Source organism: Coregonus lavaretus, assembly GCF_964263955.1.
Source record: "Coregonus lavaretus genome assembly, chromosome: 26".
NCBI lineage: Eukaryota > Metazoa > Chordata > Actinopteri > Salmoniformes > Salmonidae > Coregonus > Coregonus lavaretus.
In genome coordinates, this window is record NC_140013.1 from 1,993,258 (window position 1) to 2,007,933 (window position 14,676).

Genomic DNA, 14,676 nt, shown 5'->3' on the forward strand with positions numbered 1-14,676 from the left:
ATCCACTTTAAATTCAGACAGTAACACAACAAAATGTGGAAAAAATGAAGCGGTGTTAATATTGTGTGTTGCCACTCGACCACAGCTCTTCACAATATATGTGGCATATGCTGAGTGTACAAAACATAAGGAACACATGCTCTTTCCATGACATTGACTAACCAGGTGAATCCAGGTGAAAATCTACTTCAATCAGTGTAGATGAAGGGGGGAGACAGGTTAAATAAGGATTTTTAAGCCTTGAGACAATTGAGACATGGATTGGGTATGTGTGCCATTCAGAGGGTGAATGGGCAAGACAAAAGATTTGTGTCTTTGAATGGGGTATGGTAGCAGGTGCCAGGCGCACCTGCTACCATACCAACATGGGCTTGCATCCCTGTGGAACGCTTTCGACACCTTGTAGAGTTCATGCCCCGACGAATTGAGGCTGTTCTGAGGGCAAAAGGGGGTGCAACTCAGTATTAGGAAGGTCCTAATGTTTTGTAAACTCATTGTATTTTAACAATTACATGTCCTCTTCCCTGAAGACGTTCACGGCGCCGTCCTTTGACGATAAGATCCTGGAGGTGGTGGCGGTGTTTGGCAGCATTCAAATGGCTGTGTCCAGAGTCATCAACCTGCAGCACCACCGTATTGCACAGGTAACACATAACACACACACACACACACACTGCAGACTCTGTTAACATACAGATGACTGTGTCTGCATCCCAAATGGGCCCTGGCACCCTATTCCTGTGACCCTGGCATCCTATTCCTGTGACACGGACTGTGTGCCAAATGGCACCCTATTCCCTTTTGGGACCAGGGCTCAACAGTAGTGCACTATATATAGACATTTGGGACACAGCCTGTGTCACAGGTTAACCTGCCGCACCACCCACAACATCGCTTAGGTGAGGCATCCAGACAGAGTTGTCAGCTAGAGACATACATTCCCTTGAAACAGGTCAGCAGCATTGTCTCAATGGACAGAAGAGGCTGTCTGTCCAAGTTTTCATGCATCATAATACACTATGAAAGCTAAGACACCTTTGGAGATACTTCGCTAATGCTTATCTGACAAACAATCGTTAGTTGTGCTGCTCTGCTTTGCTTGTCACCCGTGCATGATGTTACAGTTCTTTTCAATCACTTTGGTGCAATTAAGGACAATAATCTAAACAGACTAAGCACATTTTCAATTTACTGAGTACAACAAACAAATTCACAAAGTCACTTTCTCACTTTTCATATGATTTTCTTGTAATTTGTTAGTTTTTTTCAATCACTTATTTGGCGAATCTTTCAGTTGTAGGTGGTGTATTTTCAAAACTCTAAGTACCAATCTCTAAACTGATAACACTTGTAATGCCCCCTATCTTTATGGTCAGAACCTTTAATTGTGCATTCATTGGGGTTTCACACATATTTCACCCATGAGTCATTCATGCAAAATCTAAAGTTTTCCGTGAAATACCATGATTTAACACATTTTGAAATCTCACAGTATCAACTTTGCTGTAGATGTATTTTATGCCTGCAGACACTGTAAACTGAGCCATCCGATTGGCCAGCGGTAGGCCTATAGTGCACTTGATTTGCTCTCCGGGCCCGCCGGGAAGGCAGAGTTTGTACCTTCAGACACCCGGCGCACAGGGCAGCTGAATCGGGTGCACCTACCGCCAACAGCCCGAGACAAAAAATAATAATAGGAACACAAGGCTTTATCGTAGTTTTTTTTACAGAAATGTTTGGCGATCGACTAGAAATGCCTTGGAGATCAACCAGTCAATCGCAATCGACCGGTTGGTGACCATTGCTCTATAAAGTTGAGTGAAGTTCAATCTTGTGCTTCTCTCTATGGGCTGATGTTTCTACTGCGCGGCAGTCCTGGGGAGCTGCGCGGCAGTCCTGGGGAGCTGCGCGGCAGTCCTGGGGAGCTGCGCGGCAGTCCTGGGGAGCTGCGCGGCAGTCCTGGGGAGCTGCGCGGCAGTCCTGGGGAGCTGCGCGGCAGTCCTGGGGAGCTGCGCGGCAGTCTCGGGCTACTGCTCTACTGATCACCCACGCACGTGCGCAGCTTAGAGGGACATTGCCTACTACCATACCACGTTCAAAGGCACTTCGATATTTTGTCTTGCCCATTCACCCTCTGAATGGCACACACACAGGCAGGGAGTTAGAAACATCTGACAAACAGGCCACGGAGCTCCACATTGGGCACCTCGTCGTCTTTGATGTTCACAGCTCATCCTCCGTAAGTAGGCTGGATCATCCACTACTGAAATGTAGCACCCACCTGAGTGACACTTTGGCGCCAGTAAAAGCTCCAGTAAGACCACCACACCTCAGCAGTAGTCTGGAAAAGCCCCCTACGATACAGTGATCCCTCAATCCTGCATCCCCTCACACCGCAGTCCACTTCCCTCTAGGAACCAGGGGCAGGTGGCCAAAAAGCTGATGCTGTTGATCTGGTGTTACTGCATCTTTCAAATCATATTAGCTAGCTAGCTAGATAGCTAGCTAGCTGTATTAGCTAGCCAAGCCAAAACAAAACTGACTTGACATTGTGGATATGGAGGGAAAAAGGTCAAGACCTGAGCTATTTAATTTATTTGTTTTATTTATTACATTTACTAGTTTATTTAGGCAATTTATTTGTTTAGTCCGCATAAAGCTGAGTGACTCACTCATTCGTGGCTTTGGTTTAAAATAAATAATTTTTCCGACATACCTATTAGCCTATAGCGTTCGAATTTCATTAACAATGTTGAGTACAAGGCTATAATATGCCACCCCCTCTCTACTATACATACTATAGGCAGTAATATCGAATTCAAAATGAACCTGGTAATATAATATAGTCAACATAACAAAACAAGAAATGTACATTCAATATTGTTTAGATCAATTGTTTCCAACCTTTTTCGGTTACTGTACCACCAACTGAATTCTTCTCTGCTCGGAGAACCCCTGAAGTACCCCCTTATGTGCATTTTACCAGTAAGCCTATGGTCTCATGAGTCTTCTCAAGTACCCCTTGGCCTAGTAGCCCCGGTTGGGAACCACTGGTTTAGATAATAAAATAGTTTAATTGAAACTTAAATAAATAATTCCAGAATCGAATAAAGGCTGCAAAAATCCTACATTGTATTTAGTATAGGCTTAATCAAACTTCTACCAGCTGCACCTCTTTAAACTCTAGGCCTATATGGTCTGAGTATGGTCTATGAACAAAAGCCTGAATTAGACAACAAATAAAGCTACTAAAACAATCTTTAGGCATAGAAGTAGCCAATTTAATTAGCAAAAATATTCCAGTCATCCCTTGAACGAAAGCCTGAATTAGCCAACAAATAAAGCTACTAAAACAATAACTTCAAAACAGTCCATTCGTCACTTGGCTTTCTTCAAATTGCTGTGCGGGAAAAGGATGTCATCCACCGTGCCTAGTCAGCTGGCTTCTCCTCTCTGTCACCACAAATCCAGCTGTAGGTGACAGTTTATCCTTTGGAACCACACAATTACCAGGTGAAGAGTAGGCTGTTTGCTTGTTTCTAAGGTGAGTGTGGCCACTGAAGCAATAGAAGAAATCAACAAGATCCCCAAGTATTCTTTTACAATAGCTGGCCTTATATTATCTTCAGTTTTGCACAGGGAACTGTCCCACTCTGTGGTGGATAGCACTCTCTACACGCGCACTCACTCTTTGTTTATGTAAGGGGCTGTAAGGCACAAGTATCCTATTTTTTGTCAGTCCACACGATTGTATTTACCCAAGTTCTCTTTCAACTCCGGGACCACCTGATTTATTTGCCCGATGCAGGACTCTAGTGGGAGAGGAGAGACATTCTCGGACAGAAACATTCACACCTCCATTCATTTACAAAAGGTTAGGCTTATAGCTTGGCTAGGTGTGAAAAATCAGCCAATTTGTGCCACAGTTTAGGCTACCGATATGCTGCAGTCAGTCATCTGAGCAAGGTTTAGGAGTACGTTTTTAACCTTCTGAATGAATGGGTTTAACCTGCTGAATTACATATTGTATATTACCTCAATTACCTCGAATAACCTGTACCCCGCACATTGACTCGGTACCGGTACCACCTGTATAAAGCCTCGTTATTGCTATTTTATTGTTTTACTTTTTTTTACTTTAGTTTATTTAGTATTTTTCTTAAAACTGCATTGTTGGTTAAGGGCTTGTAAGTAAGCATTTCACGGTAAGGTCCTACACCTGTTGCATTCGGCGCGTGTGACAAATACAATTCGATTTGATTATATTGAAGAAAGAAGGCGAAAAGAAGACGAACAAATGATCATCAATCCCAGATAGTCTGTTCTAACGAAAAAAGGTTTTAAAGTCTTTAGCACAGCAAAGATTGGGGACTCAGGGCAGTACCATTCCACTCATCTGATTCCACTCATCAGATTAAAGCTTTGAAGACTGAGATCGAGTCATTGAAGGGCAGGGATACGGGCAACGGCTAATGCATTTATCCGGAGCCAGGCGGCATTGACGGTGCCAGGCCGCATTGGCAGAGAGTCAGACCTCTGCCATATACTAGTCCAAAGGTGGTCCCGACAGTGAACCACAAAAGAGGCAGGGCTGGGGGGCAGGACTTAAATAGATTATTGGATGGTATCCGTGATTTTGGCTATGCATAGCCCACTGTAGGCCTATTATATGGACTGGAATTACGCGCCTCTTTCAAACCATGAAGCTGGGAGAGAACATAAACCATAAATTGTTCAGGGACCTACATGTAGAGTTATTTGAGTAATTTGAAGTCAGACCAGCAGAAAGATAAACATTCTCTGAGGGCAGAGATATGGGCGACAGCTGACGCATTGGTCCAGAGCCAGGCGGCATTGACGGAGTGCCAGGCCACATTGGCGGGGCGGAGAATGAAGTGTTGAAGGGATGAGATTTTGGAGTCACAATCCATGTCAGGCACACCTTTGATCTCTGAAACTCCACCTCTGACAGGCAGAGGCAACAACCGTGGCGGATTCGTCAGGTCGTCGGTTCACCCTGACATTTCCATTCCTCATCTGACACCATAACTTGATGAACTGCTCACCAGGCACAGCAATGGCCATCCAGACCGTTATGCTGTTCTGCTATTCCAAGGATGTGTAACCGACGAGAAATACCACGAGTGGACACAGAATACCAACTGGGATGGATCCCAAGGCAAATTTGACTTACAAGTGAACCTCTGAGTGTTCATCATGAATACTGTGTCTCAGAAGTTTCCCTCCCATGAGCGATGCAACCCCAAAAAACAATAAATGAGTACTTGAGGTCGCCGAGGAAGTCCAGACATGGCTTCTCTCCCTTATCTAAGGAATTAGGTTACAGTAAAAATGTCATTGTCCTGTTGTTTTTTGTCACACTGTACAGTAGCCTAATAAACATCTGCACTTTGAAACAGTCTTTTAAAAAATCTAATTCGATAATATATTTCTACTACTGTAGATGCAGATGCTGTGTTTTTTGTTTTTAGATACAGTACTGGGCTTACAGCAATGTTGGACATTGGTCACAGTTCACGCCTTGATGAGCCATTAAATTGGACAATAGCCAGCCCAAACTCTCATAATAGTTAATTGGTGATCAAAACTAATTTGAATGAGAGTAGAGGTTTGTGTGTTCTTCAGGAAAAAAATACATTATTTAAAACGATAATAATCGTAAATAAAGGACAGGATATTAAATCAACAAAATAATTGAGAATGGAACGAGAATGGAACGAGTCACATTTGAATTGACACGACCAGATTTAATTTAAACGACCAAATGTTGGCCTTTAACCATCCAAATAGTTCATACAATATTCTGCCCATATTTGTATTTTTGTATTAACGGATGTTTTAGTACAGAAGTACATAGGCCTACATACAGTCCTAGCAAAAGTATTCATCCCCCTTGGCGTTTTTTCCTATTTTGATTTTGATTTTGATTTCATGTACACAAAATAGTCCAAATTGGTGAAGTGAAATGAAAAAAATTACTTGTTTCAAAAAATTATAACAAATAAATAACGGAAAAGTGGTGTGTGCATATGTATTCACCCCCTTTGCTATGAAGCCCCTAAATAAGATCTGGTGCAACCAATTACCTTCAGACGTCACATAATTAGTTAAATAAAGTTCACCTGTGTGCAATCTTAAGTGTCACATGATCTGTCACATGATCTCAGTATATATACACCTGTTCTGAAAGGCCCCAGAGTCTGCAACACCACTAAGCAAGGGGCACCACCAAGCAAGCGGCACCATGAAGACCAAGGAGCTCTCCAAACAGGTCAGGGACAAAGTTGTGGAGAAGTACAGATCAAGGTTGGGTTATAAACATCCCACAGAGCACCATTAAATCCATTATTAAAAAATTGAAAGAATATGGCACCACAACAAACCTGCCAAGAGAGGGCCGCCCACCAAAACTCACAGACCAGGCAAGAAGGGCATTAATCAGAGAGGCAACAAAGAGACCAAAGATAACCCTGAAGGAGCTGCAAAGCACCACAGCGGAGATTGGAGTATCTGTCCATAGGACCACTTTAAGCCGTACACTCCACAGTATTGTACCACTGACTGTGCCACAAATGCTAAAAAATGTGCTTTTGGAAACAGTGACCAGGCTCCCGAGTGGCGCAGCGGTCTAAGGCACTGCATCTCAGTGCTTGAGGCGTCACTACAGACCCCCGGGTCGATTCCAGGCTGTATCACAACCGGCCGTGATTGGGAGTCCCATAGGGCGGCGCACAATTGGCCCAGCGCCGTCCGGGTTTGGCCGGTGTAGGCCATCATTGTAAATAAGAATTTGTTCTTAACTGACTTGCCTAGTAAAATAAAAAAAAGCAAAAGCAAATCATCGATTGCTGTCATACCTTGTCCATAAACTGCTTATAGTGTAAGGAGACCAATATGTAATTTTGTAATTTGGGTTGTAAATGGAAGCATATACAGTGTGCAGGCCTTTCTGTATACTTTATTAGCCCAGTACTTATGTTTTTAATCATGAGCGTATGACCATGAATATGGACATAGATAGCAAATGACCAGTCTCTTTCGTGGTTTCATAGCGTACTGTCTGGTTGAATCTTTCTCCCCGTCTGTTCTCCTGTTGCAGTGTCGTACAGTGAAGATCACCATCCTCGGGGATGAGGGGGTGCCGGTGCAGGTGGACGGAGAGGCCTGGGTCCAGCCCCCTGGGTATATCAAGATTATCCACAAGAACCGCACCCAGACCCTCACCAGAGACCGAGTGAGTACACATCTGTGGGGTTACACAGATTCCTTATTTCTAGGGCCTTGAGTTTTGCCTGACCAAGTAAGATCCAGTTTTTCCAGGTCCAGTCGTGGTCCGGAAATACACGGCATCCAAACATTGGCATTCAACCTGACATTGAGGCTCATTCTGTGAATATGCTACTGTATATATTACATTAAAGTGCAAATTATCAGAAAAGGTACAGGTTCTCCTTATTATGTTCTGCAGTTGTAATTGACATGATTTGTTTGTACAGTATTTGTATCTATCTTGTGTAAATGTTGCCGTTATATTGCAGTCATATATTAACTTGACATATCGCATCTGACTTGCCACAACTGTAGTTCCCTTGGGAAGAATACAACTATTCTATTCTATCCTATTCTATTCTATTTAACCTGTTGCCTGCTTGTCCCAGGCCTTTGAGAGCACGCTGAAGTCGTGGGAAGACAAGCAGAGGTGCGAGTTCCCCCGTCCCCTGCCCCAGTATGCATTGCAGCCGGAGATCGTATCCGAGGAAGAAGCCTCCCAGATCAACCTGTTTGGCCAGGCGGCCGGCGCCCTCATCCACAGGTAAGATAACATTAATTAATTAATAATAGCATTAGATTAAAGCAGGGTAGGGTTAAATTCCATTTAGATTGAAAAAAACATTCTTGAAAATATTATTTTTTCTCAAATTGGAATTTCAGATCATCAAAATGGATTTGTCCATGACCATGATATACAATGCCCTCGTGGGTTATCTAACGGCCAAACTATACCAGACACTCCGATGCACCGTTTGCTGCTTCTGGCGTAGCATGCCAAAAACAGCACTTACGGAATGCTTGTGATATGCTTGCAGTGTAGTTTCCCAGTAACATTAGTTGTTAGAGGTCGTCACGAACTGTGTGTGTGTTCCCAGTATCCGAGAGATCGCCCAGTCCCACCCCAGTATGGAGCAGGAGCTGGCCCATGCCGTCAACGCAAGCTCAAAGGCCATGGACGTGGTCTACGCCAACTCCAAGAGCACAGGGGTATGTGCGGCTCCTGTTCTACCTTTTCTTTTATACTAGTCAACCAACTTCTAGTAGTACAGGGGTGCCCAACATACGGCCCGCGTGCCAAATGCAGCCGAGTGCCAGTCTTTTTTGGCTCATACGGTATTCATACCCCTTGACATATTCCACATTTTGTTGGGTTACAGCCTGAATTCAAAATAGATTAAATAAATACAAAAATCACCCATCTACACACAATGCCCCATAATGACAAAGTGAAAACATGTTTTTTGACATTTTTGCAAATGTATTGAAAATGAAATACAGAAATATGACATTTACATAAGTATTCACACCCCTGAGCCAATACTTTGTAGAATCACTTTTGGCAGCGATGACAGCTGTGAGTCTTTCTGGGTAAGTCTCTAGGAGCTTTCCACACCTGGATTGTGCAACATTTGCCCATTTATTATTTTCAAAATTCTTCAAACTCTGTCAAATTGTTTGTTGATCATTGCTAGACAACAATTTGCAGGTCTTGCCATATATTTTCAAGTAGATTTAAGTAAAAACTGTAACTAGGCCACTCAGGAACATTCACTATCTTCTTGGTAAGCAACTCCAGTATAGATTTGGCCTTGTGTTTTAGGTTATTGTCCTGCTGAAAGGTGAATTCACCTCCCAGTGTCTGGTGGAAAGCAGACTGAAGCATGTTTTCCTCTAGGATTTTGCCTGTGCTTGGCTCCATTCCGTTTCTTTTTTATCCTGAAAAACTCCCCAGTCCTTAATGATTACAAGCATACCCATAACATGATGCAGCCATCACTATGCTTGAAAATAGAGAGTGGTACTCAGTAATGTGTTGCATTGGATTTGCCTCAAACATAACACTTTGTATTCAGGACAAAAAGTGAGTTGCTTTGCCACATTTCTTGCAGGCCTAGTTAAATGCAAAAAAAATAATAATCTGGCCTCTATTTTTTCATTTGAGTTCATGAGTTCAATATAATTTATTGTGGCAGAACCTAAGACATTTAGTTGTGATACATATGGATTCCCCCTGTGAAGAAACAGTGTAGAATTGAAGGAAATTGTTTAGAAATTTAATTTAATTTAATTTAAAAATTGGTTTTAGTTTTTTAGTTTATTGCCCCCTTTTTCTCCCCAATTTCGATCTTGTCTCATTGCTGCAACTCCCCAACGGGCTCGGGAGGTGAAGGTTGAGTCATGCGTCCTCCGAAACATGACCCGCCAAACCGCACTACTTAACACCCGCCCGCTTAACCGGGAGGCCAGCCGCACCAATGTGTCGGAGGAAACACAGTTCAACTGACGACCGAGGTCAGCCTGTAGGCGCCCGGCCCGCCACAAGGAGTCGCTAGAGCGCGATGAGCCAAGTAAAGCCCCCTCCGGCCAAACCCTCCCCTAACCCGGACAATTGTGCGCCGCCCTATGGGACTCCCGATCACAGCCGGTTGACACCTCTAGAACTGCGATGCAGTGCCTTAGACTGCTGCGCCACTCGGGAGGCCTTAATTTTAAAATGTTTAATATAAAATAAAATTGCACCCCCACTTTCAGTCACGTGCCCATGTCTTATATTATAATACCATAAGCCACAAGCTTACGGCAGTGAATTTCAGTGCGAGTCTCCTGCTTTCACTCAATTCTCTGGTTTAATAAGAGCAATGGGAGTCCTTGACTATATACAGTTGCAGCCAAATATATTGTCACCCTTGCACTTTTCTTAAATAATTCCCTATTTCTTCAAAAAAATAAGTTTATTGAATTTTCAACATTGCAGAACCAATTTTAATTTAGAAAAGAAAGCCCAATGGCATGGACAAAATGATTGGCACCACGTAAGCTAGTACTTGGTTGCACAGCCTTTGGCCAAGATAACTGCAGACAAACGCTTGTTGTAGTCATCAATGAGCTTGCTGCACCTTTCTACTGACAATTTGGCCCACTTTTCAGCAGCAAACTGCTCTAATTCTTCAATATTTGAGTGGTGCCCGCCACCAAGTGCGGTTTTCAGATCTCACCATAGGTTTTGGATGTTTCAGATCTGGACTCTTTGCTGTAGAAAGCCAGTAGAAAGCTGCAGCAAGCTCATTTGATGGCTACAAGAAGCGTTTGTTGGCAGTTACAATACATTGACAAAAGTATGTGGACTCGTCGAACAGCTCATTCCAAAATCATGACCATTAATATAGAGTTGGTCCCCCCTTTACTGCTATAACATAATCCTCTAGAATGTCATTGTATGCTGTAGCATTAAGATTTCCCTTCACTGAAGGTAAGGGGCTTAGCCCGAACCATGAAAAACAGCCCCAGACCATTAATCCTCCTCCACCAAACTTTACAGTTGGTACTATGCATTGGGGCAGGTAGCGTTCTCCTGGCATCTGCCAAACCCAGATTCGTCCGTCGGACTGCCAGATGGTGACGCGTGATTCATCATTCCAGACAACGCGTTTCCACTGCTCCAGAGTCCAATGGCGGCAAGCTTTAAACCACTCCAGCCGACGCTTGGCATTGCGCATGGTGATCTTAGGCTTGTGTGCGGCTGCTCAGCCATGGAAACCCATTTCATGAAGCTCCTGACGAACAGTTCTTGTGCTGATGTTGCTTCCAGAGACAGTTTGGAACTTGGTAGTGAGTGTATCAACCGAGGACAGACGATTTTTACGCACTACGCGCTTCAGCACTCGGCAGTCCCATTCTGTGAGCTTGTGTGGCCTACCACTTCGCGGCTGAACCGGTGTTACTCCTAGACGTTTCCACTTCACAATAACAGCACTTACAGTGCAGCTCTAGCAGGGCAGAAATTTGATGAACTGACTTGTTGGAAAGGTGGCATCCTATGACCGTGCCACGTTGAAAGTCACTGAGCTCTTAAGTAAGGCCATTCTACTGCCAATGTTTGTCTATGGGGATTGCATGGCTGTGTGCTCGATTTTATACACCTGTCAGCAACGGGTGTGGCTGAAATAGCCGAATCCACTAATTTGAAGGGGTGTCCACATAATTTTGTATATATAGTGTATCTTAGCCAAAGGCTGTTCAACCAAGTACTAGCTTCGGGGTGCCAATAATTTTGTCCATGCCATTTGTCATTAATTTGTAAATTAAAATTATGAACTTAAGTTTACAATAATATAATTGGTTCTATAGTTTTTCAATTTCAACTTATTCTAGAAGAAATAGGGAATTATTTAAGAAAAGTGCAAGAGTGCCAATATATTTGGCCGCAACTGTATGTTTTAAAAAATATATATTTTTATTTAACCAGGAATGTCAGTTAAGAACCAATTCTAATTTACAATGACGGCCTACCCTGGCCAAACCCTCCCCTAACCCGGACGACGCTGGGCCAATTGTGCGCCGCCCTATGGGATTCCCGATCACGGCCGGTTGTGATACAGCCCGGGATCGAACCCGAGTCTGTAGTGACGCCACTAGCACTGCGATGCAGTACCTTAGACCGCTGCGCCACTCAGTCCCCTATGTTAGAGCAAGGTGAGTTATAGGTTACAGAGGATACAGTAAAGTGAAGAGAGAAATGTTGATTTTGGAATTATTGATCATATTCCATGATATGTCCACTCTAGCAGAGCCCTTATGGTAAAGTGATGGATATGACCTTGCATTCTTCCCCCAATGACCTGCGTATACAGTGAGGGAAAAAAGTATTTGATCCCCTGCTGATTTTGTACGATTGCCCACTGACAAAGACATGATCAGTCTATAATTTTAATGGTAGGTTTATTTGAACAGTGAGAGACAGAATAACAACAAAAAAATCCAGAAAAACGCATGTCAAAAATTTTATGAATTGATTTGCATTTTAATGAGGGAAATAAGTATTTGACCCCTCTGCAAAACATGACTTAGTACTTGGTGGCAAAACCCTTGTTGGCAATCAAAGAGGTCAGACATTTCTTGTAGTTGGCCACCAGGTTTGCACACATCTCAGGAGGGATTTTGTCCCACTCCTCTTTGCAGATCTTCTCCAAGTCATTAAGGTTTCGAGCCTGATGTTTCGAGCCTGACCTTCACAGATTTTCTATGGGATTAAGGTCTGGAGACTGGCTAGGCCATTCCAGGACCTTAATGTGCTTCTTCTTGAGCCACTCCTTTGTTGCCTTGGCCATGTGTTTTGGGTCATTGTCATGCTGGAATACCCATCCACGACCCATTTTCAATGCCCTGGCTGAGGGAAGGAGGATCTCACCCAAGATTTGACGGTACATGGTGCCGTCCATCGTCCCTTTGATGCGGTGAAGTTGTCCTGTCCCCTTAGCAGAAAAACACCCCCAAAGCATAATGTTTCCACCTCCAGGTTTGACGGTGGGGATGGTGTTCTTGGGGTCATAGGCAGCATTCCTCCTCCTCCAAACACGGCGAGTTGAGTTGATGCCAAAGAGCTCGATTTCGGTCTCATCTGACCACAACACTTTCACCCAGTTCTCCCCTGAATCATTCAGATGTTCATTGGCAAACTTCATCAATGTTCCTCAGCCTATAAGAGGCTGCTCTCTAGTGGTCAAATAAAAGCATTAACGCAAAAATACAACATTAGGATCTCCAGTTGGATGTTAATTTTGTAAGTAATCATAACATTTGAAATGCAATGAAAATCTATATTTAAATGTAGGCCTACCACTTTTTTCAAGAAAATATGTTTTTATGGCGCAAAAAAACATGGAGGGGGGTGCCCCGCAGGAAAACACCAGAGGTGTGGCCCAAAGTCCTTCTGAAATCTGGAACAAAGTCAAAACAAGACATCGGGTAGGAGGGTTAATGTTAGGGTCAGTATACTACAGTGGGGAGAACAAGTATTTGATACACTGCCGATTTTGCAGGTTTTCCTACTTACAAAGCATGTAGAGGTCTTTAATTTTTATCATAGGTACACTTCAACTGTGAGAGACGGAATCTAAAACAAAAATCCAGAAAATCACATTGTATGATTTTTAAGTAATTAATTTGCATTTTATTGCATGACATAAGTATTTGATACATCAGAAAAGCAGAACTTAATATTTGGAGCAGCTTGGTGAGAAGGCAACAACTGTTGGGGCAATTATTAGAAAATGGAAGAAGTTCAAGATGACGGTCAATCATCCTCGGTCTGGGGCTCCATGCAAGATCTCACCTTGTGGGGCATCAATGATCATGAGGAAGGTGAGAGATCACCCCAGAACTACACGGCAGGACCTGGTCATGACCTGAAGAGAGCTGGGACCACCGTCTCAAAGAAAACCATTAGTAACACACTACGCCGTCATGGATTTAAATTCTGCAGCGCACACAAGGTCCCCCTGCTCAAGCCAGCGCATGTCCAGGCCCGTCTGAAGTTTGCCAATGACCATCTGGATGATCCAGAGGAGGAATGGGAGAAGGTCATGTGGTCTGATAAGACAAAAATAGAGCTTTTTGGTCTAAACTCCACTCGCCGTGTTTGGAGGAAGAAGAAGGATGAGTACAACCCCAAGAACACCATCCCAACCGTGAAGCATGGAGGTGAAAACATAATTCTTTGTCGGATGCTTTTCTGCAAAGGGGACAGGACGACTGCACTGCATTGAGGGGAGGATGGATGGGGCCATGTATCGCGAGATCTTGGCCAACAACATCCTTCCCTCAGTAAGAGCATTGGAGATGGGTCATGGCTGGGCCTTCCAGCATGACAACGACCCGAAACACACAGCCAGGGCAACTAAGGAGTGGCTCCGTAAGAAGCATCTCAAGGTCCTGGAGTGGCCTAGCCAGTCTCCAGACCTGAACCCAATAGAAAATCTTTGGAGGGAGCAGAAAGTCCATATTGCTCAGCGACAGCCCCGAAACCTGAAGGATCTGGAGAAGGTATGGAGGAGTGGGCCAAAATCCCTGCTGCAGTGTGTGCAAACCTGGTCAAGACCTACAGGAAACGTATGATCTCTGTAATTGCAAACAAAGGTTTTTGTACCAAATATTAAGTTCTGCTTTTCTGATGTATCAAATACTTATGTCATGCAATAAAATGCAAATTAATTACTTAAAAATCATACAATGTGATTTTCTGGATTTTTGTTTTAGATTCCGTCTCTCACAGTTGAAGTGTACCTATGATAAAAATTACAGACCTCTACATGCTTTGTAAGTAGGAAAACCTGCAAAATCGGCAGTGTATCAAATACTTGTTCTCCCCACTGTATACATCTTAAATTGTAATATGTCATTGTTTTTGTGCTTTGATGATTTGTGTCTTGGGATTAAGCCTATATGGGCTGGGCAGTGGGCACCAAATGGTGTATGACATATAATCAACTAATTAATCAAATATATACACAACCTGCATACAGTAATCACACATACAGTGGGGAGAACAAGTATTTGATACACTGCCGATTTTGCAGGTTTTCCTACTTACAAAGCATGTAGAGG

General features: G+C 43.4%; 1 protein-coding gene across 2 annotated transcripts in view; it reads left to right on the plus strand.

The window, feature by feature from the left end:
• Positions 1 to 14,676, plus strand: part of LOC311102129 (diacylglycerol kinase delta-like) — a gene marked incomplete at its 5' end in the record, with an annotated part of 86,554 nt that overhangs the window by 62,909 nt on the left and 8,969 nt on the right. For both annotated transcript variants that reach the window (XM_084143364.1, XM_084143365.1), the window contains 4 exons: positions 531 to 644; positions 7,121 to 7,255; positions 7,680 to 7,834; positions 8,169 to 8,280. In XM_084143364.1, coding sequence (XP_083999490.1) covers positions 531 to 644; positions 7,121 to 7,255; positions 7,680 to 7,834; positions 8,169 to 8,280 — 516 coding nt within the window. The remainder of the gene's footprint in view (positions 1 to 530; positions 645 to 7,120; positions 7,256 to 7,679; positions 7,835 to 8,168; positions 8,281 to 14,676) is intronic.